Source organism: Tauraco erythrolophus, chromosome 4, assembly GCF_009769465.1.
Source record: "Tauraco erythrolophus isolate bTauEry1 chromosome 4, bTauEry1.pri, whole genome shotgun sequence".
Classification (NCBI taxonomy): Eukaryota; Metazoa; Chordata; class Aves; order Musophagiformes; family Musophagidae; genus Tauraco; species Tauraco erythrolophus.
In genome coordinates, this window is record NC_141468.1 from 67550163 (window position 1) to 67575766 (window position 25604).

At 40.9% G+C, this 25604-nt stretch overlaps 1 protein-coding gene across 4 annotated transcripts in view; it reads left to right on the plus strand.

Annotated features, from left to right (window-relative positions):
• DGKI (diacylglycerol kinase iota) overlaps window positions 1-25604 on the plus strand; it is a 218485-nt gene that overhangs the window by 180584 nt on the left and 12297 nt on the right. For all 4 annotated transcript variants that reach the window (XM_086610377.1, XM_086610378.1, XM_086610379.1 and 1 more), the window contains 2 exons: window positions 8681-8706; window positions 25000-25037. In XM_086610377.1, the coding sequence (XP_086466503.1) occupies window positions 8681-8706; window positions 25000-25037 (64 nt within the window). The remainder of the gene's footprint in view (window positions 1-8680; window positions 8707-24999; window positions 25038-25604) is intronic.

The window sequence follows — 25604 nt, forward strand, 5'->3', positions numbered from 1 at the left end:
ATGTTGCTTGAAACAGAAAGTACCTGTGAACATGGGCTGGGTTTAGTGTGCTTGGGTTGGGGAAAGATTCTTGAGTTCACCTGGGAACAGCTGAGAGACAGGGAATATGTTTCCCAGGTTGCGCGTCTTGGCACGGCTGCTCTACAGGGAGCTGCCCTTGCTTTTCCATGTCTAGGATGTGTGTCTTATTCCCTTTGCTGTGGAATTTTATGTCCTGGTGTAGGAGGTACTGTGTCTTCTTGAAATGCCTGCCAAAGGGTTTCTCGGGTGAGAGGAGAAACTTCTGAAAGCTTAAAAAGCATTCAAATGGAATGAGCAAATTCCTTTTGAAGCAAATTGTCCCTGCTTGCCTGCTGCTCCTCTGTCCTGGGAAAGGAGCACCAAAACCCACAGCTTTGTCTCGGAGGCTGAGACTGAGCGAGCGTTTAGCAGTGCTGGCACAGAGATGTGTGCACGGGAGGGAAAGACACGAGGATCGGGGCTGTAACACTCAGCCTTGCTGAGGTTCCTGGCTGTGTTGATGCCCATGGGCAAGCAGGGACAGATGGATCTGGCTAAATTATGCCAAGGGCTGAAATCAGAGAGCCAGAGGTGGCTTGGAGCCAGTGCGATCCTGACTCCTAGGTTCTTGTTTCTGTGCTCGGCATCTAAAAGTGCAGCACAAAATGTATTTGAAACTCCCATTAAAAATTTTATTCTCTGTTAATTGCTCTGTAGCAGAAGTGTAAAGGGCTCAGTAATTCTGCTCTGTCTGGGACCTGAGTGTTGTGCACATTAACTGAGATGATTTTTTAATTTTTGTTTTTTAAAAGATGAAAAGCAAGTGAGGGTTGCTTAATGCTTAGCACTCGTGAAAATCAAGACGCTTACTTATGAACAGAATTGCAAGAATGTCTTTCTGAGGATTCCTGTGTTTCAATCTCTCTTCTCCCCAAACCACTAAAGACTATTTATCAGGAGTGACTGGTTTGCTTGGTGGTAACAATCACAACACTTAGGGTAGCTTCTAGATTGTTTAGAATCCCAAACTGGCCTAAGATTATTTGGATGGTGTCTTAAGATACCGAGTAGCTGTTGTGCTTCATCTCCGTCTAGCCTGAGGACCAAGCGGGAATGTGTCTTCTGAATGAGAGTGTATCTTGATGTGCTTGTCTGTCATGACTTTGTGATTATCAAAATAATTCCTTTCTCTGGGATAAATAAAAAGTTAAAGTCATAACAAAATGACCTCTGGGATAATCTTTTCCTGGAAAATGTAAAAAATGTGCACAGATCCGTTGTTGAGGAAAGAGGCCAGATGATTTGTTACCTAATTGCATCTAGCATCTTTTTTTTTGATTTTCATGTAGTATGTTAAGGAAGTGCATATGCCTAGCCCTTTTAGTTCCTGCTCCAGGTCTTTTTAATAAAGATCTGTTTCAAACAGCATCCAGTCCCTTGACATTCAGTCTGTTTTTTCCCCTAAGTATTACATGGTGTGGCTAGACCTCACTTTGTTTCTTTTAGGGTTAGACCCACATCAGCTACTGCCTTTCTTTTGCCTTTCAAAGCCCAAATTCATCAAGCAATTGATAGGTAAGTCATTGAGGACTTTGAAGATTTAATTCATATCTGGAAATGGAAGAATAGCATTTCAAAGAAGCTTGGGGCAGGCTTTCTTCAAAACGAATGTCTTACATTCCCCTGAGATGCTTTGGTGTCATGTGGTGACAAGAGAAAAAGCAGCCAAGTATTTAAAAGAAAATCAAACCAAACAACTCATGATCACCCTACAATGATACTGCTGGTCCTTTGGAAATACCTTTTTTTTTTCAAGTAAATAACAAGCCAGCTTTCTTAGTTCATGTTTTGACCTTGATTCTAAGGTAGAACTATCTTTTTCAAGGTGAATGAGTTAGAACATTTCTCTCTCCTCCTCCTTCTTTTTTAAATCAACGTTAACGTTCGGCTTTGCATCTGATTTTGCAGTAAAATCTTTTATTCCCTTGTTAAGCAGTTATTCCCAGGCAACTCCTCTGGGTGTCAGTGCAACTTCAGGTATAGCTGCATGGTCGTGCTCCAAGCCTTCAAAGCATTCTATAGTGGACAGAGAAATGGTAAGAGAGAAAAACTTAGACAGTAATGAGAAAAGATATGGAACAATATAAGGGACACAGACATGCCTGAGACACAGTGAGGAATACATCTGAGCTGCCCTCGTTTTCCTAAGAAGCACCAAGATACATTCCTGTATGTTGGACTGTTTGTGAACAGCCTGAGGCAATGGCTTATGCGCAGGTATAGATTGAGGCTGCCGAAGAAAGTTACAGAGATGCTAGAAAAAGTATCAAGCTTTGTCTTTAGCAAAATTAGAAGAAAATAGGGTCTCCAGATTGTTGTTACGGATTAACAGGACATGTCCAAATTAATTTCTGCAAAATAATAAATAACATTAATGGAATTTTTTTAATTCAGGGCGCTTTTCCAGTCACCATTTTCCCACATGTGTGAGACAGTATGGCCATTGTCCATGAGAAAAATTTGAGAGGACAGAATGACAAGAAAGCTGGAATAGTAAAAGCAGAAAGCTTTGTAGAGAGACTTGTAGAATTGCAGAAAAATTTAGGTTGGGAAGGACCTCTGAAGGTCATCTAACACAAACCCCCATTCCAAATAGGTCCAGTTCGATTAAGTTGTTCAGAGCCTATTCCACATGAGTTTTGAATATCTGCAAAGATAGAGATTCAACAATCTTCCTGCACACCTTGTTCCTCTTTTTGATCATTCATATGATAATTTTTTTTTTCCTAATATCCAATCTGAATTTCCCATGTCCCAACTTGTGACTGTTGTTTCTCCTCTTTTTTTTTTTCAAGCAGACTCTGGCTCTGTCTTCTTTACACCTTCCTATTAGGTAGTTGAGGGCAGCAATAAGATGTTCCCTGAGCCTTCTCTTCTTACTGAATCAACTCAGCTTCCTCAGCCTCTCCTCATATGTCTCTCTTCATATGCCCTCACCATCTCAGCCCTTTGTGGAACTCAATCCAGTTTGTCAATGTCTGTCTTCTTCTCAAGTCTCACAAATACTGAGTAGAGGGTAAAAATCAGTTCCATTTACCTTATGGCTATGCTTGTGCAAATACAGCTCAGTGTGCCATTGGTCTTTGCTGTTGCAGGGAGCTCTGCTGACCGATGTTCAACCTGTATTCTGCTAACACCCTGCATCCTTTTCTGCAGAGCTGTTTCCCAGCTGCTAGACTCTCAGCCTGTCTTGTTGCATGGGTTTATTCCTCCTGAGGTGCAGGGCTTTGCGTCTGCCTTTGTTGAACTTGCTAGGTTGCTGCTAGCCCAATTCTCCAGCCTGTCAAGGTCATTCTGGATTGGGCATGCATAGGGTCAAAGTAGAAGTGTGGGGGAGCTCTCAGTAATTCTTAGGCTTTTATTTTTCATCAAGTGTCATGGCAGAAAACAGTGATACCCAGGCTGCGTATTATCTTTAACTCTTATGGAGCGCCTTCAAGTAGGAGATGCTGAGGGACCAGGAAAGGAAGCAGTTCTGCCTTGCTACCAGTAAGATACGAGGCACTGTCTGCAGCTGGGCTGCAGGGGACTTGCGGTCCCAGAGGCATTCACACAGACAGCTGAATGAGGGGGTTTCTTGACCTTTATTTTAAAGATACCTAACGTGCTAAAAATTTTCTTTGATTACAGTCAGGGAGTATGTGCATAAATCCCAACAGGGATGCCACTTTTTATTCTGAGAAATGTACATGCAAAATAAGAGGGAAGGGGTTTAATCTGAAAGCTCTTCCCCTCCCCTTGTCACAGGCAGCTGTTGACAGACTGAATTAGAAGGTTTGCAGAAATACATTGCTTAAGCAGGGAAAAAGGAGAACGATCATAAAACCCAGAAGAATTGCTGCACACAGGTTGTTATTTGGCCTTTAAATTGTAAATGGATGGTTTTAAATAGACCTGGTGCAGATGGTTTCTTCTACAGGTTTATTGATGAAAATAGCTGCCTTACATCAGCTCTGAGTTTGTTTCTCCAGAGACTTTTGTCTTCATGAATAATGTACCTATTTGCTGAAATTTTGTTAGAATTCATCTGCTGGAGGCTGGCTGTATTTCTCCAGATACCTAAGCCTCAGTTGACTACGCTTGAAATTGTGACAGTCCCTGCCCTTCCCTCCTTAGAAATGAATATTCCCTCTTCCACCCTTCCAGTGCTGAATAAATCTAGTGCTTGCACATTGGAGAGTGCACTTGGAAACAGCTGTGAGTGTTTGGGGAAGACTTGTATGATACTGAAGGCTGTCTCGGCTATACTGGGGATTAGACTTTAGCTGGCAATTGACCTAGAGCCTGTAAGAGTGAGCGGGAAAAATTCCATTGAGCTTTGGATTAGACCATTAACTCTGAGGCACAGTGCAGTTTTCAGTGGGCATGTCTCAATGCCTTCAGAATCATAAGTCTTCCAATTTGCTGGAGGAGTCTGGTGAACGTATGATTAGGGGCTTTTTACATTATTATTCAGGCTTTTTAATAAATTTCTAAATATGTATACCTCATTTCCTGCGAAATCCTTATGCATTTTGTGTTAAGCACAAAAGGTACTGCTTTGCTTGCGTAGGGAGTGGTGGAGCAGGCAACATGCAGCTTTCCCTTGCAGACAGCAAGTGCTGTTATCTCTTCTGAGTAGAGCTTGCCACTCTGCAACAGGAGAACACTACTGCAGGACCTATAGTGAAAGGAAGGGGACAAACAGCATGGAGATGACAACATACTTTCCCTCTTCCTCCCTTCTGATCTCCTTTACTGTCATCAGAGTAATATTTGTCTTCGCTTTAACTAGTCATTACAGCAACAGCTCTTCCTGAAGCATCTGTCAAACCAGGGCAGGAGAAAAGTCAGGTTAATGCCTTTGGTGAAAATATTTGAAATTCGACTTCCCTGTCACAATTATGTATGGGAAAGAGCATTGTTAGCATTGTTGATAGAAGAGCTAATTTAATCTCATGATTTTGGAAATGCAGCCAGTCATAGACAATCTAGCCTGTCTTTACCCTCCTGGGAAAGTGACAAGCCTTTCTTTCTACAAGCTAATTTTACACCAATATACAACCAGAATAAAACCTAACAGTTGATATAAAAAATAAGTGTTTCCATTCTGAAATGGCCAAGAACAGGATATTGCGGTGCCTGAACCTTTTCCTGAAGCTGTTGGGGGTTTGATTTGTTTTGTTTAACCAAATGAAAATGTCTTCAAGATTTTGTGTGGCAAAGTGTTTTTACCCAGGTGGGACCACAGATCTTGACAGCATATTAGTTCTTCTGAAGTATCTCTGACTTGTCTCCGTTTTTTTTAAGGCATGGAAGATGTGAGAAAGATAAGTGGCTTCTTTATGACACAGCTAGAATCGTGCTAGGAGGGCAGCTGACAGGTGCTAGATAGATGGTTACTGTGTGGATATGAGCAGCTGAGAATCCTCCCTTCTCAGGACACCCATCTGGTGACTAATGCTGCCACAGCATGTCCCTCACACTTCTTACAGACCTGAGAGAAAGATGTGTGACCGGAAATATGAGCATCCACGGGATTATTTTTTTTTTTCCTATCAGAAAAGCCCCCTGTGGCTATGGAGTGAGTGTATGTGGTTTAGAGCAGGTCATTAGGCTTTCTTTCTTTCCTCCCTTAGAGCCTGTCATAAGCATGGGGTAGATCAGACAGTGCACAAAATGCCTGACACTGTTATTGTGGACTTTTCAGCATCCTCACTTCCTTACATTACAGTTACCAGCAAGACTTTGCTTGGTGTAGTTAGGCCAGTACCTGAATGGTTTGGAAAACCTCCCCCTTGCGAAAATGTACGGCCTGAAATCACAGGAAAATGTTGAAATTCCCTTCTACTCTTTGCCAAAATACTTCTATGTCAGTAGTCGAACAAAGGAAGCTTAGTTTATTGTGGCTTTGGTATTTCCAATGGTGGAAGCTCTCGTTGAGGCTTTCCTGCGGCTGAGATGTTCAAAACCTCCCTTTGTGGCTTCACAGCTGCATCAGAAAGCTTGTGCTTATGCTATTGTGTTTCCTTGCAAAAGCACGAATGGGGTCTCCAACCCCTCTGTTAATGAAGGGTGAAATTTGCCAACAAGCTCAAACTTTATTAGGGTGAGGTAGACACGTGCATACATACACATCAAGATGCTGTGATTGTATAAACCTTCTTTTCTCAGGATACCAGGCTACAAAAGCCAGAAGAAGCTTGATGAAGCCTTTCAAATGAAAACACTGCTATTAGCAATGGTAGTACCTGTTAGATTTCTTACTGTTACTGTTCAACCACTGTGTTCAAGGCAGGCAACAAAGTATGTGACAGTAGTATTTTGAAAAATACATACTAATGTTCATTACATTCAATATGCACAAATATATTTTTCATCCCTCTCTTCAGTGTTTTAATGGAGAAGGCAGTGGTATTCTCCTGTTGTTGATGCTTTAAGGAACTAATGACATCTGTTTTACTAGGCATAAAGAAGAGCCAAATTACAGGATAATCTGTACTGTTTACTTTATTGTTTCAAACAAAGATCTGAAAGGTGATGAAACTGTGCAATTAAGAAATAAAACAAAGGAATAAATTCTGCTGATGCTGTGGGATACTGCAGCAGAAGTGGGTGGAGAGTCACGATACGTGAGCTAAGGAACCTGGCACGACTTCTGCATGTAAAATTTTTTTAAGTAACTAAAAATTTGTACCTTTTGATGTGGCCCATTCTGCACTGTTTAACCTTGTAGGAAACACTGTGTGTTGAGTTTCGACCTTCAGAAGGGCTTCTGCTGGGGACTGTGGAGGAAGGCCTCTAACTAACTGGTCCAAGCAGTGGGACAGAGTCCTAGTGATGCCTACTAATCCTCTGGATTACCTGCATTCCTATTGTATTTCCACAGACATAGCTGAAGTGCATGGGCAGAGCTGGCCTGGTTGGCACCAGAGCAAGATACGTCTAGGATGTTCAGCAGCAATCAGAGGATTTAATGGGAGTAAAGGATTAATTAATTCTGATCCATACTGACACATTGGCTTCTTGCACAGTCAGAATTCTTAATTAGGCAATCACATTTTTCCCTTTCACAGTGACCATTGCTCCAACTGTGCTGTAACTCTTTCCCCTCTTTCTTTGCAAATCTCTCTCTTTTTTTAAAACTGAAAATTTGCATACCTCATTAGAAAAGTTTCCTTCTTTTCTTTCCATCTTTCCTGTTTGCATCTACATATTTGCATATCTGCTTCTGATTTCCTGTAATCCCTCAACCTTCATTTTCAGACCTATGTTATGGAATGAGATCATGACTCCTTCCTCAGCTCCTTTATTTCTCTAAATCCCAGCTTTCTAAACCTTCTTTTCCCCCGCCTCCAGCCCTCAGCCCCTGCTGACTCAGTTAAATATACATCTGCTTTTTTCCCCTTTGTTCCGTCTTTTCCCTTCACCCCTCTGTGGCTGCTTTTCATATGTCAGCTTTGATCTGTTTGCTGGCAACACTAACGTTTTTAAATCTTTAGTAATTTGTTATTTTTGTACATTGGTGCAAAATTAAATATATCTTGGCAAGGAAGCATGGGTTGTCCCGTTCACTGCAGGAACAAACTCATTGTTACCTGGGTGGGAAGGCTGTATATGCAGTTGAAAATCATTGCTGGGGAAGTGCTGAGGCAATGGTCCAATCCACTGAGCACCATCAGTTTGGTTTAAATAACCAAGGCACATTCAAGATTTGGCTGTACAATTAGGCCCAGTTTTGCTAAGCCAATCAATCTACTGCAGCAAAGGGAAAAATGGAGGGCCAATACTTTACACCTCTTTATGTTTCTTTGTTGTGGGTGCTGACCAGAATGATGTGGAGTGCAATCTTTAGTGATGGGAGCTGTGACACAAATCCCTGGAATTCAGTGGGGCCCTTCTGTTCATCAGCAGGGGTGTGGAGGGGTCCATCTTGTTTTATAACCCCTCACTCTCTTGGAGTATTATCAGAGGCTTAAGCTAATGGTTAGAGTATCGTGTAAATCTTGTGTTGCTGCTGTTATGTTGCTTTTTACTGTGCTTGCATCTGTCCAGACCTTTTTTTTTCTATTTTTTTTGTCTGTTTATGTTGCTTTTGTGAAGATGGCATGAACTGCTCTTAATTATGACTAGTGTTTTATGCTAGCGACCACATTGACTTGTGGTAAGAAAAATGACCACCTTAATGACTTTGAATTGCTGTGAAGCTGTAACTTCCTCAGCCACTCATAGTTGTGAGCTTTTCTCCTGGCCCACACTTAATTATGGTCACTTCAGTAATCTCTGGAGGATCAGGACTTTCTTACCACTAATGTCAGCTATTTCCAACAGTAACAGTAGTAGATAAGTTTTTTGCAAAGTACCTACAGAAACTCTAGGCATGAGTTCTTAACAGTGCAGCTGACAGCTGCCTTATGGACATGACTCCATACAGCCACTCTGCTCTTCAGAAACTGTTGCTAGAGCAGGTCCCTTCCCTTTTCCGCTCTTTCCTTGTCAGATGCCTTCCAAGCCCTCTATTCTAAAGAATAAAGAATAACACCTTCAAATTCCTCCATATCCCATTCTCCACAGTGACACTGAACCTTACATGTGGCCTTCTCATACCAAAGATTGACTGGGCTTTGTTGTTTTATTCCAGGTCACCGGTCTCTTCAGAAGATCAAGGTAAGATCTGTTTTATAGATACTAATACCATGTTAAAAATGAGCCTAAAGACTAGCTAGTAAGCTGTCTTTTAACACAGTTGTGATGGAAAAAAATTGCTTTATAAAAATGAAACTTTGATGTTGCTCAAACAATGTTCACCTCTAGACATCAAGTGCTAGTTCATTTAGTTGATTTAGTTGGGGCTGGCAAAAGTTAAGCCTGCGTTCGAGTTATTTGTAAAATGAATTTTGCTCACTCAAATGGAACTATTGCAAGTGCTTGCAATTTATTCACACAACTGCATAGGGCTTCACCTATGGAAAATTATGTGTGGGCTTAAAGAACGATACATGATTTTTGTGAAGATGAGCTGATCTCGTATGACTTTTATAGGACAGCACCTTTGTAGCAGAGGAGGGTGTATTATGCTTTAAAGGCTTGAACTCATGTTATCTTAGGTTACCACTAAAGTCAGTTTGGAATCACTGTATGGCATTTAGTGCAGCTAGGAGCTTCTACATGCAAAAATCTCATGGCTTGAGTAGCAAGAGTTGCAGGTTATGGTAATATACTTGCTCTGAAGGAGACTGAAGGATCTGATCTTTCCCTATGGACTAAAGAGGGAGTATCCAGTCACTAGTTGGTTAATAACTTGACAAACTTAGGTGCTTAGAGCTCTACAGTACATCAAAGTATGGTTGCATTGGTATTGAAATCCAGAGGCATACTGCAAATGATGTAGTAATTGCACAGGCAGAGTTGCACAAGAAATGAGGAAAAAAAAAAAAAAGGAGACTGTAAATGAGAGGAGAAAATTCATCACATATAGCTCTGAATCAGGAATATTATTTTGGATCGCGAAAGAAATAAATATATATTTTCTTCTGGCATTCAATTTGTGTGCAGTTACACAATCAGCAAAATTTCTTTACAGTACAATAAGTATTATTCAAGAAAGGTCCGGATGGGGAATAGTAAGGACTATTGCAAATGGAGATGTAAGGAGGTCTGAGCCTGCAAGTGTGTCACTGAAGTATGTTCACATGGAGTGTGGAGTGATTACTTAGGTATCAACCTACATTGTCTTTGGCTCCAGCCAAGATCTTTTTAGTTCGGTATAGTGGCTGTCAAATATACTGTCATTAATAAATTCTCTTCCATCTCCTTGACACGTCATTTCTTACTAAAGAAAGTTATAAAGAAAGACATAAAAATGGACAAACTTGTCAGACCAAAGATATACCTAGTCTGTCTAGTCCATTCCTAGTGTCCGATAGCAGTGGATCCCCTGACAAATAAGAGCATGAGAATGGCAGAAGTATGCAGTTTTAATTTCCTGGTGTTCCGTATCAACTTCCTGTGATTTACTACTCGTTGACTTTGTGAACTAGAGGTAATTTGCTTGTTTAATAGTTCATCTACTTTTTACCACAACTACAGCTTCTTAATATAGAGTACTGGAGACTTGTGAGAAGTTAACAGTGTACCCCATTTCTTCAGCTATCAGAAGAAATTTGAAAATGTGATGGTCTAATATACTATTTCAAAGTATAGTGCATATATATATAGTATACTCAAGCTGCTTGTTGGTGCCTAAGCTTGTTAGTGATAGACTGCTCTTGCTTTTTAATTTCCCTTGCATTTATTTTATTGCTCCTTTTTTATCTGTTAATGGAGCAACAGACAGTGTAAATGTATTTTCTTGTGTATCTTTAAACTTTAGTGTTTCCTGCTGTCATAATGCTTTCCTTCTTTCCACTGTTTTTATACTGTTCTAGTTTTTCACAAAATCTTACTGTTTGCCATCTACCATCTGCTGCCAGGGTCTAGCTTTTCAGGTTTGATAAACATGTCTGAATAACCTCTTCCTTCCCTTTCTTCCCTTTCTCCCATAAGAAACCTCCTCTGAAATGCAGAGTGAAAGACCTATGTTCCCTTGACCAATTAGTGATGAGATAGTGCTAGTTATTAAAAGTTTTGTGTTTCATGACCGTGGAGTATCTAACTAGATTCGTCATCCATGTAAATATGTAGGAGCTTCTCTCAAACACAAAAGATTTCCTATGCCCCAGTAACTTTTCAGAAAGAGAGGTCTAATGCTTGGATTTCCTCTCTCCTGCTATGCCACATACAGACCATGGTAAATGAGCATAGTACTAGAATGAAAATGTGACAAAAGTGCTGTAGCACAAGGTCTTTTGAGCCTAGGTTTTTCCTCAGTCCACTTTATGCATGTGTGGAAGCATCTCAGGTTAGTCTTAGATCTGAAATCTCTTATCTAAACAGAAAAGAGAGGATCCAATTTTTTTTGGAGTAGATATCCAGGAGTCAGTTCTGAGACTCTTATTTTCATTAAATAAGTACTCAACTGTGTGCCTATTCAAGATGTTAAACATTCATTGTAGTTTTATAACTTTATTGTGCTTTGGGGTGCACCATGGGGCAAGATCCAACTGTAGAATAACGTACCCTCACTGCCATTACTCTGTCCTGTGTTTCAGCTGCTCTTCCCTACTATGAGGTACCTTTCCAGTGCTGATTTTCTAACGATGTGATGCATTAGCCATTACTGAGAAAAGACACTTGCTCTGTTGTGTTAGATCTTTTATTTTAACTTCCTATTTGGTACCTAATCTTTATTTTGCCTGCTTTAACCTTCAGTCCTCATTTTTGCTTTTATGGTTTCTGTTTTTTTTTTCTTTCCATCATTCTTGTCTTCCTTTTCAAATATCTCTTTCCCCTTTACCATGAGGTTGTGTTCTGCATAGATTCTTGCATTATGCTCCTCACTTTGGTTTCTGAATGTCTTGCTTCTCCTCCAGTGTGGACTGCCTGCTTCAAGCATTAGTTGCAGGCAGTAGCTGTGCAGCATAGTGCAGTGTAGTAACAGAGTTGCTACCAGAATTAGCATCTAATGTGAGTGGCACTTCCATTAATCCCTGACAGGACAACGCATTATGCTGTCTTGAAGAGAGGGTGAGGATAAAGCACCATCTGTCTGGGACTGGGCATCTATTCAACAATTGTTAACAGCACACAATGCTCCTTGTTGTGGACACGTGTTAAGGGCACCTTTATCAGTTACTAAACAGAGCCATTTTAATTTGCACAGAAAGGGAAACAGTACTGCTAGAAAATCCCGAACTTCTAAAGAAAAAAAAACTCCAAACCTCTCAAAGATTTTGGGTTTGTGTCTTTGTTCTTGGTACAGGTAGTTAGAAAATACGTAACTGAAGAGTGAAATCCATCTTCTTCTTTCCTTTTATTTTTTAATAAAACAAAAAATAAACCACAGAAAGAGGAGACAGAACCTCTTCGTTCCCTAACTGACTGACAAATGAAACAAGCTAAGCAAATACTAAAGCATAGTAGTTTAGACAGCAGAATAGAGTGATGGCTGTGAAGAATGAAATGGAAGGGCTATCTGTTCAGTTGTGTGGGCCCTGGTGCAGTTACATGCCCTGCAGCCTTGGAGGATAATGGTCTTTCTTTGGGTTTTGGGACTAGCTGAGAGCCAACAATGGGCACATGGCAAGGCCACAAAAGGACCTGGTGGATGTCATGAGGGAGGGGACAGCCAGCTCCTCTGATAGTGAATGGCAACACTTGCTGTATTTTCACTCTATAAAAATCCTAGTCTTACGCTCAGGAGGTCTGAAGCTGTTGGAGGTTATGTAAAGAAACCATATCCATTGTTTCTAGATCGGGTATGGTACTGTGATGGCAATGCAGACTTCTAATGCATTGCCTGGCCGGTACACAGTCATTGCCTGGTTATTGTTAGGTGGATGGTTGAGGTTTACCAAAGCCTTCCTTCATCCAGCACCTTTCAGTACTGCACTGTACATTGTATGTATGCTAGATCATGCCCTTCTCACTGTTATTTGCATCTGGCCTGCAGAAATCTGTGCAAATTTTCCACTGCTAATGCATTGAATAATCTTATATTTTACTTTACGTTTAGTCTAGCTTCATCAGAGTTATCTTTACCATTCTTTGGTTACCCTGTGTAACTGAGTTGGCTGTTCTTCATCATCACCTGAGCAGCTGAGGGAAATGTTCTTAAAAAGAGTACAATGAGTTCCATTTCCATTTCAGTCTTCTAAAAAAACCATACCAGTAAACTCTTGAGTGGTGCTATTAACGCTATGTGGACATTGGCATGTTATTTAACAGAGACTTGAAGATAATGCAGCTCAATACTTCTTTGCCTAACTTCAAACAGAAGAACCTTGCCTTTGATGGAACTATTCAAAGTTTTAAGTGGCTATACTAATGCACCTCAAGTAGCAGTCAACTCCAGTGCTTAATCCTTATGCATATGAGTTGCATTCTGATCTGCAGACAGGAGGTTCCAAATATTTATATCTCTGTTCTCTTGCTGTTCTTGTTTCTCTATAAACCCATGAAACTGGGCTTTTTGCCTTGTTTGCTTCTAGCAGACATGCTTTTTTTCTGCATCAACATAACTTCTAGCAAGCTTTGGTGTGATTAAACTAAGGGTTTGTAGGGGTTTTTTTTTCTGCAAAAGATTTCAAATCCATAAAGGAATAGGGAACAACTGAGAAAGTAAGACAAGAGGCAAATATATTCAAAAGAGAAATTTTGGAGAGAATTGATTATTACAATGTCATAATATTATACAAAAACTGAAGATGAGGGACTATTTTTCTGCTTGGAAAGATGAACAATGACACTCATTCTGGCAGATGGTAGTTCCATGATGATACTTAGAGTCATTCAGCCTGGATGTGCTACCCTTAGGAGGGATTTGTGTAGAGCCAGGAGTGCATTAGAAGTGAAGCAAGTTTATAATATTGACCTTCAAGTTAGCCTCTGTTAGAAGAGTTTTCCACAGGGATGACTTGGCCCAAGTTCAAACTGGAGGCTTGGGGCAGGACGTGTAATTCTGTCTCTAGATGTCTTCTGGATGGAGACAGCTGCTGTATGAGTTATAAGGGAGTTATCAAGCATGTGCATGGAAGGCAGTGGCATCCCCATCTCACACAGCAAAATGCTTTGCTATGCAATATCTGCTCCTGCCTTGGAGGCGGAATGTCCTGTGCATTATTGTATTTGCTCCAGTGCAGTCTGCTCCATTAAAGAGAGGAAGTCTGAACCCATGCGAGGAGGAAGATGGCTGTAGGAGCTCTGGAAAAGAGCACAAGAGCTGAGAACGCTTCCTGGGGCCTCCAATACATGGGATTTCCTATTTTAGCAGGTGACCTGTGGGAACACGAACTTCACTGTTTCAACCTTCTTTCTTCTATCTGGAGCCACTGCCTACTAGTCTTGCTAGTCATAGTCTGCAAAGTGATGTTGTCTTCAAGAGTTTTTTAAGCATCCTAACTAAAAGGATGAGCAGTGTACTACAGATGAACCTAAACATTTCAGTGCTGGTAGAATTTTTAACAAAAAAAAAAAAGTAGTACCTAAGCACCTCTGTTTTTTACACCATATTCCTTCAAAAGAGAGAGTGATGGTTTCAGGCAGCTCCAGCTGAGAAACTGTATTCCTCAGGGTGATGTTGCAGCCGTTTACCTAGCAACAAATTGAGATGTCTTGGAATGCTTTCTCTGAACAAATCAAAGACAGTACAGTGGGGGGGCTCCTGACTGCAGGTATTTATTTTGATTAATTAGCCACTTTGGGAAGAAAGCCCTCCTGGTTAGTGTTTTGAAAGTATGTCTGTGGACAGCTGAGCCAACTGGTGCTTGGGGATCTGCTCTGAGTTTGTTCATTTACTTCTTTAGCGCAGCAGAGGCTGGTATTGATGCAGACCTGTGGTAACCATAGAAAGAGAAAGCATTCTGTCGAAGCGCTTCTCTGGAGCTGAGGGAGGTCCTCTCTGCCCAAAACGTTTAAAAAGTTCCTGCACCCCACCTCTCATCATATCTAAGCAGGATGAGGGGTCAATAGGCAGCTGAGATGAAGACGTCTAGCAGATGTGGGCATCTAAATGAGTAATAGAGGAAAACCGGGAAATGTTTCTTTCTAGATGGCCACTGTCATTATCCCTTTCCACTCAGGAGGAAGTAGGAGTAAGGAGTCTGTTGTCTGAATCAGGGCACCTATTTTCAGGCAGAAGCCCTTGGTAACCTTGCAGCCTACATTTTTCCAGCTTTTTGTTTCTGACGGAGGCTGCTTGTGGTTAGATACGAGTGGAAACTGGTTAAAGTAAAACAAGAAAACAATTCGCTCCACCCATGGAAGACTCTGGTCAGCAAATAAATGCTTGAACTGACTTTCAGATTATTTAGTCCTACTGTGAAGCCCTAGCTTATTGAAGAGTTACTTCAATATTGCCTTGCAGTGGCAAAAACCTGAAGGGAGTGTGGTCGGAGTGCCTGTGATAGTTACGGCCCGCCAAGTCAGGTAAGGGGGAGGAACAGTGTGGCCCACAATGTTCCTTTTTTTGCTATCCTTTTTCTTTTAAAATAAAAAACAAACCATCACTTAATTATTTTACCTTGAACTCTCTTCCGGCCAAAGTAATGCTACTCTATTGATTAAGTTACTGCATTAGTTAGCCAGTCTTCCCTGCCTCGTGATCTTGCTTGATCAGAGACATTTTCCTCCACCACATCGCTCCTGAAAATGACATTAATTGTTCCTGTCTTGGCTTAAAAGTAAAAATGGTGGAAGGGAAAAAGAAAGAAAAAAAGTGATGATGTCTGCCAGATGGTGCTTAGTTTATCTGCAGCTGTTCTTTGGGTTTTTGGACCATTTACAAAAGAAGTCTTTTTTCTTTACGGTCATCCCTTCCTTTTGTAAATCTGAGTTAAATGATCTTGCAGGAAAATTTCAGCATTAGGGTCTGAATACTTCCACTCCTAACTATCAACTGCACTCTTAGCTCAGCACCAGTGCCACATAAACAATTCAGAGTGGACTCTAATTGGCATCAAAGTACCTTTAAACTAGTCTGACAGTGCAAATGGGGCCTTAAAGGCAGCTTGAGTGTAATTTACATCTGCTTGAAAGCCTCTTTATCCTTCCAGAGTTGTATGAAGGGACTTCTGTGTGAGAATTTAGCCTTTCTTTCCCTCTAGCAAGGCTGTGTGGTTATTTTTACTTTTTTTCCCCTCTCTAAACAGTGGTTTGATGCTCTGTGTTGCTTGAATCTAAAATCCATAAAAGGCAAAGGTTTGTAATGCATATTTATAGCCACCTGAGTAATGGATGATTTTTTGCATATTAAAATTTTTGTCTTATTCCCAAGTTAGGCAAACCGATGCAGTCAAAACTGCGTCAGTTCTCTCCTTTGAATCTGCACTGGCTGCATGCTTTTGTAGCTGACGGACAACCCACAAATGTTTAGAAGGATTTTCTACTTATTTGTGCAATCCTAGAAATAGATGGTTTTGAGGTGTGACTGATTCAGAGGGCCAGCATGCTTCAAAATGTTCTCTCAAACCACAGGAGAATGTGTTCTTATGCACACGTTTACCTGTACAGATGAATTAGCTCGAGATGCTGTGTGAAGGCCTTCACAATCTTCTGCTCGCTGAATAGTCATCAGACGTCTGTGTCTGGCTGCTATTCAGCTGATGTGCTTTTGAGATTTTGCTTGCAGCAGGTTGCTGCACTGTCAGTTTTCTTGGTCTCTTGGGAGCATTTTGAGCTCTCAGAGTCTTTATTTGGTTTTCTTTCGTGGAAGTAATGTCCCACAGCACTGCCGTTGTGAGCTACCTAGACAGGTACAATTGTTCTCGGATTCCCTAAGAAGCCTTAGCCTTTCCCAAAGCTGAAATCCTGTGAGGAAATCTTGTTTACCACCTGTTTCTTTAGGATAGTGGGTAGTGGCAGCAAAACCAAATACTTTTGGGAAAAAAATTAAAAATCAATGAATCTTTGCTTTAGCCAATATAAGAGATACTATGTTGTAGACAGAAGCCTCTAAACGACATGTATTGTTTGCTGTTATATTTCCATCATGGTTCTTACACCGTCTTTGGGCTGAGATAGAACTCCTCACATTTCATAGCAAGTCCAAGAACCTTTCCCCATTCCCACGCCAGGCAGCTCCTCCAGATGTAGACTGCCAGCATCTTCTTTCTCATGGCTGATGTTGAGAAGAGATGTTGCTGACATACAGGGCTAGACTTTCTAAAATGGCTAGTGAGAGACTTTTTTCCTCCTTTTTAAGCTTTAATTGGTGTTTTAAAGTTGATTGTTCTTCAGACTTATAGGCAATCAAGTGCCTCATCAAAATGTCCCTTATTCAGTTATAATGCAGCCTGTTTCTTGAGCATTAAAATGTGAAACTGGTTTTCCTGGTCTGTTAGCCATCTTTTTTGCTGAAGATGTTCCATTTTGATTGCTCAGCACCAAAGTTTAAAAATTGTGCAAAAATATTCTCCTATTTGGTGCGAGACTTTTTTTCTTTTACTGTATGTCAGCTTTACTTCAATGCGGAGGTAAAAATCAGCTTCAAAAGAAAACAAGATAGAGGTTAACACCTGACACAGGTATACCCAAAAGTCAAACAGCACTACTAAGCTTTATGTTCAGGCAGATTCCCCAGCAGTACTGGGGCTATTTTTACAGGGTGTTCTCGTTAAAATGGTTATTTTTTGCCTGAACACGGCTTTTCATGTACACAGCTGTAAGGAAAAATTCAGTCCTGATGGTTATGATAGGATCAAATGTTTGTGTCCTTATCTTGATATAAGTTGTGCACTGTTATAATAACAGGCTCCAAAGGGGGCATGTGTCCCTTATAGGGTCTTGGTGCAGCCTGTTTTGCCTAACCAATTAGCCTATATTCTGGACCTTTGCCCCATTCTATCAGGAAGAAAATTTGGTTGTAAGAGTCAGACAGCTGTTTGATGTAACATCCTTTTTCAGTGGACACAGAAGAAGTGATTTTCTTGTGCAGAATCATAGAATCATAGAATGGTTAGGGCTGGAAGGGACCTTCAAAGGTCATCTAGTCCAACCCCCTGCAACAAACAGGGATATCTCCAACTAGATCAGGTTGCTCAGGGCCTCGTCCAACCTGGCCTTGAATGTCTCCAGGGATGGAGCATCCACCACCTCTCTGGGCAACCTGTTCCAGTGTTCTACCACTCTCATGGTAAAAAATTTTTTCCTAATATCCAATCTGAATCTACCTCCCTCTATTTTAAAACCATTACCCCTTGTCCTATCACAACAGGCCCTCCTGAACAGCCTCTCCCCATCTTTCTTGTAGGCCCCCTTGAGGTACTGGAAGACCGCTATCAGGTCACCCCGGAGCCTCCTCTTCTCCAGGCTGAACAGCCCCAACTCTTTCAGCCTGTCCTCATAGGAAAGGTGCTCCAGCCCTCTTATCATCCTCGTGGCCCTCCTCTGGAAGTTCAAACAAGTCTGCATAGTGGACATTTTGCTTTTGCTGCTTTTATTTTTGCTAGCCATTTGCCTCCCTTATACTCACACAAAGCTTTAACCATTTTTTTTTTTTTGCCAGTACCTAGGAGACCCCTCATCCCACAAGGCTTAACTTTTTTACTTTTTTTTCGTGGTCTTCAGTAGTTGCTTCCAGTACTTGCAGGTGCATAAAACAGATGAAGAAACATTTAATTGCTCCTTCCACTCAGCTTAGCTTCAAAGAGAAATGTTTAAGCATCATCAGCTTTGGTGAGTCTTGAGATTGTCTGTAGATCAAAGACCTGCAAGCTCACAGTCATTCCAACAAAGCGTTATTAATTTTGTCATTTAATTTCTCAGTTATGTAGACAGTTTAGCATACTTATTTTAAAGGGTCTTTTTTCTGTGACTTTAAAAGCATGTTAAATATTGGGAAGAGGTAAAGAGTTTGTAAAAACACAAATGCAGAGATTTGCAACCTTTCTTCACCATGGATCTCTAAAGCTTTTCTATGGTACTGGCTGACCCTTCAGAAATGTCAAGTGTATGTGCTGCTCTATATCTTAGATGCTTGTTTTTCATAGTCATCTCAGAAGGGAAGTAGCCTGCAAACCAATTCCCCATGGCGCCCTGCACCCCTTTCATCTGCAGGCCAAGGCTGAAAATCATGGCTAGAGTAGAAAAAAGTCAGTTCTTTGCATTTCTGGGTAAGTTATGTCACTGTCAGTTTTTCATATTAGATTTGATCTTTACTGGGTTGTATAAAGCTATTACAAGCAAATTGTTGTTTACAGAGAAAATAATATATTTCCGAATGGTAATCTATATGGACTTCACACTCACTTGAGAGCTTAGCTTTTTGAATGATTGAACTAGAAGTTATTATTGATTTCTATAAAACTAGTGGGAAATTAAGAACGAGGGCTTGTTTTCTTATCATTTCTGTAATGCTGATCTTTAACAGCTCAGAAGACTCCAGCTGTGTAAAAGCACTCTTCTAGTCAGGGTCAGCTTTTAACTTCTCAACGTGTAAAACAGTAATTACTTTAAATTTCTGACTCTATGAATTTCACAAAGTCTACAGCAGAAATAAAGAGCTGGAAATGTTGTGGAAGCTAATGATAGGCAAAGTTGAGTTTAACAACTCTCAGGACATTTGATGAGGTCACCTTCTGCTGCAGTTTCTTCTTCATTATCATCTCAGCAAGGTTTGAGTGAGGCAATATTTCATGAGGTGTTCCTTAAGAGTTACCCTGAGCAAATCTAGCAGGAGATGGTGTGGACACTGAGACTTAAATTCCGGGGGCCCCACACCAAAGCTCTAATGTCTAATGTTTTTTATTAGCTGCCTCTAACCAGTAAGAAACATTTAACACTGAAATGTGGATGGCATATCAATTCCAAGTGCTGAATCAGTGCATTAGCTGTGTCTTAGAAAGGGCTGGACAGTGGCAGGCACTACCTGATCAAAAGCTGGAGAGAAAAGAAAGAAAGAAAGAAAGCTAGCTGGAGAGGGACTTTTTACAAGGGCAGATAGTGATAGAACAAGGGGCAATGGCTTTAAATTGAAAGAGGGTAGATTTTGATTAGATCTAAGGAAGCAATTCTTCACTCTGAGGGTGGTGAGGCACTGGAACAGGTTGTCCAGAGAAGTTGTGGATGCCCCATCCCTGGAAGTGTTTAAGGCCGGGTTGGATGAGGCTTTGACCAACCTGATCTACTGGAAGATGCCCCTGCCCATGGCAGGGGGCTTGGAACTAGAGGGTCTTTAAGGTCCCTTCCAACTCAAACTATTCTATGATAAATGAGGTTTCTACAAGGTCCTGATCACTTCAGATCATCAGCTGTCTTATTGCGTCTTTTGAAAGCACTGAAGATTTTATAAGCCCTAATTCTGTTGGAGTTATGGTAGTAGACTTCTGCCGTAATTTCCCATGTGCTTAAACATTGTCATACACTGATTAGATGCATTGTAGTAATTTTTAACCCATGGTAAGATGTATTATTGAAAATAATACTTTGCTTTCACAGCACATTTCATTCATAAATCTCAGATTTGCTGCGGTTTAGTACTGGATATGACAACTCCTTTGTGTGGTACTTGTACTTTAAAACATAGTTTTAAATAATTCTGCTCCCTCCAGTGTCTGTTCTTAGACCCTCACTAAAGAATTACCTGGAGATGTAGGAAAGTTTCAAAATAGTCATACATTTTTATCAGCATTCACTGTGACTTAGTTTATATAGCAGTAGTGTGTGGAAAGAGTCAGATCAGGTGTGCAATCTCACTGGTAAAATCTGGAAGATATTTATGGTTTATGAATAACTTTTACTCATATAAAAAGAGACATTACTCCAGTACCGCTGACAATGGCAGACTGCAGAACTGTACTGTTCTTTGAGATTGTTCCCAGTGAAAGCCAACTCTTCTCACTGACTCACTAATGATTATTTAACTAACTTACTAAGTATCTTCCATGTCAACCTACTTTAAACAAAGAATCTTGCAATCCTGAGATGTTACCTAGAAGAGTTTATAAGAATTTTTTTCTCCATATTCTTTCTGAAAGTGTTTTAGCAGCAAAATTCTGGCATGACAGTAGCCTGGTGCTGAGCCCTGCTTATGTCCTTGGTGTGTTAAGCTGATCAGCAGCTTTGGGATCAGGAGGGAGTTTTCCTGCAGGGCAGATGGGAAGGGGTAATTGTTGATTGAGGTTTTCCTTATTTGTGATACTTTTGAGAATTTTCATTGCTTCTGAAGTGAGCAAGATGGTGGCGATGACTTCTGTTCCTGTCCTGCTGTTTTCTTTTGACGTGTTATAGTCATGGGTCTGTCTTTGTTAGCCCTTATATATGAGACGTCCTCATGCTGCACCTGTATGTTATACAAAGAGCTCCCAAAATTTCTGAGACCATGAGCATTGCCTGGTCCCAGGAGTATTATATCTTAGAAACTCTTAAAAGGAGGCCCCCACATTTTGTCCTTGTTTGGTTGTCATTCTCGTGACCAGACGTGTCTCCTGGCATCATGCCATTCTGAAGGATCCCCTCTCTGTCTTAGTTTGGCTCTTAATGTAAGTAATGCAAGTTGGACATCATTTTCCCTAGAACTTCTGTAGTCCGTGGAGGAAGACACACAACAGGAACTGTTGCAGGGATTGCTTTCTATGAAGGGTTGTTTTCTCTTCTGACCATCCAGGCAGCCCTGTGAGACCTCCTTGGCATCTTGCAGCTTGTGAACTTACTGGATACAAACACCTCATGCCTCCGTTGTCTGTTTCCCAGTGTTTAATGACTGATGTTGCAGCACCGTTTTAATGCTGCTGACTTCACATGCAGAACTGAGAGAAATCGTGATTTAGTAGGTTAATTTTATGACTGGGAAACAAAAACAGTTATTGTAACTCAGTGACGTTAACACGTATTTTTAGAATATAAATAAAAATACCTTTTTCCAATAGAAACAGTAAGCACTAACACAGAAATAACGAGTGACACATGCCACAGGAAAAGTATTGGTTTTGGCATATGTGGATGTACTAGCAGGTGTTTTTCCTGTGTCTCAAGATGCACTAACTCGTAGCATTACTGGAATTCAATCAGCAACCTTTTTAACATGTCTTTTTTCTGTTAGTGCATTATCCACCTGTAACTATTCAATATTTAATTTATAAATCAAGTTGGGGGAGGGGGGATTGTTTGTTTTAGGGTGATTTTTTGTTTGTTTTTTTTTTTTCATTTGTTTTTTAAAAATGAAGTTTCTTTTGTAAGTTGGCCCACAGGGGTGGTTAGAACCTTGTCTCAAAATTCACCCAGTGGAAACTAAAAGTTGCTAGTCTCTAGCAGCTGTTACATACATAGTCTGCGTTTCTGGCTGCCCATATCCTAGCAGGTAGCTGTTTCTGTCAAGATCCATCACCTTGGGCAATGATTGACACATTTGCTGGCAGTTTCAGCAGAGAGGTCAGGGATGGGGCCAGGATAGAGCAGGGGCTGTCCGCAGGGGTGTACCGGTAGAGAGGGTTGAGCTTTGCTAAGAAGGGAGCCTGGGGAGTCTACCACCACAGCCGAGTGCTTCCTTGTTACATGGACAAAGCACTCCAGTCTCCAGTCTTGTCAAGCGATTGTCTTTCATCAGCAATAAATCTGCTTGCTCAATAAATGAAAAAGGTAATAAAACATTTTTATTAGTCATGACAAATGCTTGTCTTAGGAGAAGTTGAGAAAATAATGACTTGGTTTAAATGCATATTAAATTAAGTAATTTTTGAGGCATCTTTAAGACCTGAAGGTATTTTATGATATGATAAAACAATTGCATAATTCATGCTATATATCACACCAGTGGTGAGTGTTGCTCAGAAAAAATAAAACCATTCTCACTTTAATGTTTTTAATTTTAGGCCAGCCTGGCATTGCATGTTAACAGCATTTTTGTCCAATTTCTCAGTCTGCTCTCTCTTGTCAATGCCATCTGCTTGCTTGTTTTACCACCTCTTTAACAACCAGGTGATTTTTGCCATCTTCACCCTCCTCCTTAATATGCCCGGCAGTCTCGCTTGGGTTTATGGGGTTAGTGTGCTAAGCAATATTCATATGTTTGCGTAAATGTGTTCCCTATTCTAAAAAAACTTTCTCCATTTCTAGTTCAATAACTTCAAAATTTTTCAGCATCCTGGCTTACAGCACTGAATTATTTTACATTAGTCTAATCTGCTTGTTATGCCAGCTGGTTTTGTTGATCTCTAATGTATTCATTTATGCAATATGTTCTACTCTAGCAAGGCACTTAATTTTAAGTGTGTAGGTAGACTTGGTGAAAAGAATGTGATTAGCTCAAAGCTGAGCACCTGCCTAAAAGCTTTGCTGGATTGGAGGCTTAGGAAAGAGAGCAAAAGATTGGTCTAATTATGTTGAATGTGTTTTAGAGCTGCTTTATCCTAATAGCCTTATCACCAGACCAACCTCTGCTTACGGATACTCAATGTAGAAGATTTCTCACAGCTTGCTAGGCTTTTCTTTTCACTTCATAGTCTTCTAGATCTCTCTCCTGGCTTTTCTGAACTGTAATCTTAAGCATGGTTTGCACAAAATACATGTATCTCTGCCTCTTAGGAGGTAACTTCAGGGAAGCCATGTCTTAAAATACTGAATGTAGAAGGCAATGAAAAACTGATATCACCAGTTCATTTGATTTTCATCTGTGTGAGGAGAGCAAATATTTATACAAGTCTAGACTGTAGCAGCCCACAGAATAAATTTGACAGTAAGATAGTGGAAAAGATGAAAAGATAAAATGAATGACACAGGGTTAAATTGTGCTCTGCTATTAATTTGGGCTGAGCCAGTATTAGAACTATTTGGGAAAAAAAAAGGACATAAACCACTGATCATGAAATCTGAAGAAAAGATGTACATGTATTTTTCCAGTTCTAGCTCTTACCTGCTGGTGTTTATCTTTTTCCATTCCTCAAATCTGTGTACCCTCGGTCCCACAGATGCCGCAGGGATTTGCAGTACTTAGTTTAATTCATGACCACTGTAAAACTGGCCTAAATCCAATGCTACAAGAATGGCTGCTACTGCTTTCCCAAGTCAGAACTTGGCTGGACTGGGATTTTGCTTTTCCTGCTGCTGCGTGGCCAGGGCCTAAGACATTGCTGAGACCAGGAAGCCATGCACAACCCCAGGTGTTTCCCAAGAAAGAGACATTTGTTGAGTTGTCTTTGCACACCCTTCCTCTTCTACAGTGTTTAACTTGGATGTGTTGTCATTTCTGAAGCCATAAGAAGCTCCTTGTGGAATTCACACTGCAGTTTCCTGTGTGTTATTTTTCAGAGGCAAGGCTATACTATGGTTTTCTTTCTCCTTTGTTCCTCCCTGTGTGAGGTTTTGGCATCTTTATCAAGGATGGCACTTGAGCAAATGCTTAACTTGATTGCACTGCCTAGACTCGAAGATAGAAATGGGCTTAGGCACTCTTCAAAAAGTATGAACTGAGGCAGATGTTTAATGCTTTCTAAGATGCAAACTAAGTAAGTGCTTTCTCAGAAAGATTATTCCTAACTGTTTTTTACTATATATATCATGATAGGGAGAAGGAGGAAAAAAGAAGAAAATAGCTGCATAGCAGTAGATTTGTAACAGCTCGTCATGTTGGTGGTTACTTGCCACCACAGTGTTTTTAGCTGAATGCAGCCTATACATAGGGCAATAGAGAGTCCCAGGCTTTTGCCTTCCTTCTTCCTTTTAACAGGTGCAGGTCAGACAGCAGCAGGTAGTGAGCAGCTCCCAGCTCTGCGCACAGCTCTGTCCTGCCTTTCTGTGAGCCTTTATCTCTCTTTCCTTCTGTGTCTGTTTAAATTACAACAGCTAAAAAGGTGAGGACTGGCTCCTGCTCTGTGTTTGACCCTGCCTGCCAAACCTGGGGTACTTGCTACCCATTGGCATGTCAAAATGTTTTTGTAATACAAATAATTATTAAGAAATTTCTATTTTGCCACCTAATCATCTGCAACTTGAGACTCTCAATGCATTTGAGACTGACCACTAAGCCATCGGTATGAATAAAGTCTGAGAGGTCTAAAGATGCTTTCAGGTTCTCTGTGTTTGACGTTGATGTCTTCAGTGGCAACTCAGGTGCCAGAGACTTGGGCCCACTCTGTGCACACTGTTGAAAGGTCCCTGGAGTGTCTCAAGGCAAAAATTCAGACAGAAGCATACAGTTCCAGGGCAGCATTGGAAAGGCTGGCTTGATGTCCCTACAGCTTTCATGCAACATGGACAGCCTTCCATCCGCCTGCCAGTGCAGGGTTCGCATTGGTTTTGATAGTATATGAGAATGCAAGTGGATTGAGGCATTGGTCTTAACTTGCACATGCTGTGAGCTATGATCTCAGCTGCGAGGCTATATGCATAATCCTTTCTGCCTAACATTAGTTTTCTGTTTGTCTTTTGCAGCACTTTTACAGGCAGTCATAGCTGGTGACCTGCTGAAGGTGAGTACAGAGCACTGAGTGTCCGCTTTTTCACAGCTTTTTGCAGGTCTGATATACTGTAAATTTTATCACACCTCTGCTCAAAACATCAATGGACTGCTGTAGGGACTGCTGGCAAGTGCCATTTTACAGCCTTTCCAGGAAGCCCTGAATATTAGGGAAACACATCCGTCAGGTGAGATGTGAAATTCGAGTGAATAGGATCTGGTGTTAGACAGCACTTTTCAGCCCAGGATTCATAGCACACTGCACAGAGCAACGTGTCAGTTGCTAACAGGGAAATTACTATACTGGCAAATGCAAGACTGAACAGCAGGGTAGCTCTGAACAGCCTTACACAGATATTTTATGGCAGCGAGGTTGGTGGCCAAACCCCTAGAGTTACTAGAGACTTCATAACTTCTGCCTAGGCAACCACCAGACCAGGTAGAACAAACCTCAGCTTGTTGTTTTATCATCTGATGAATGCCTCAAAACATGTAGTGTCTTGGTATTGTTAGGAGCAGGCACCCATGCAAACCTGCTTTGTGCCCAAAGTCTGAAGTTCCGTGTCTGACAGTTATTCAG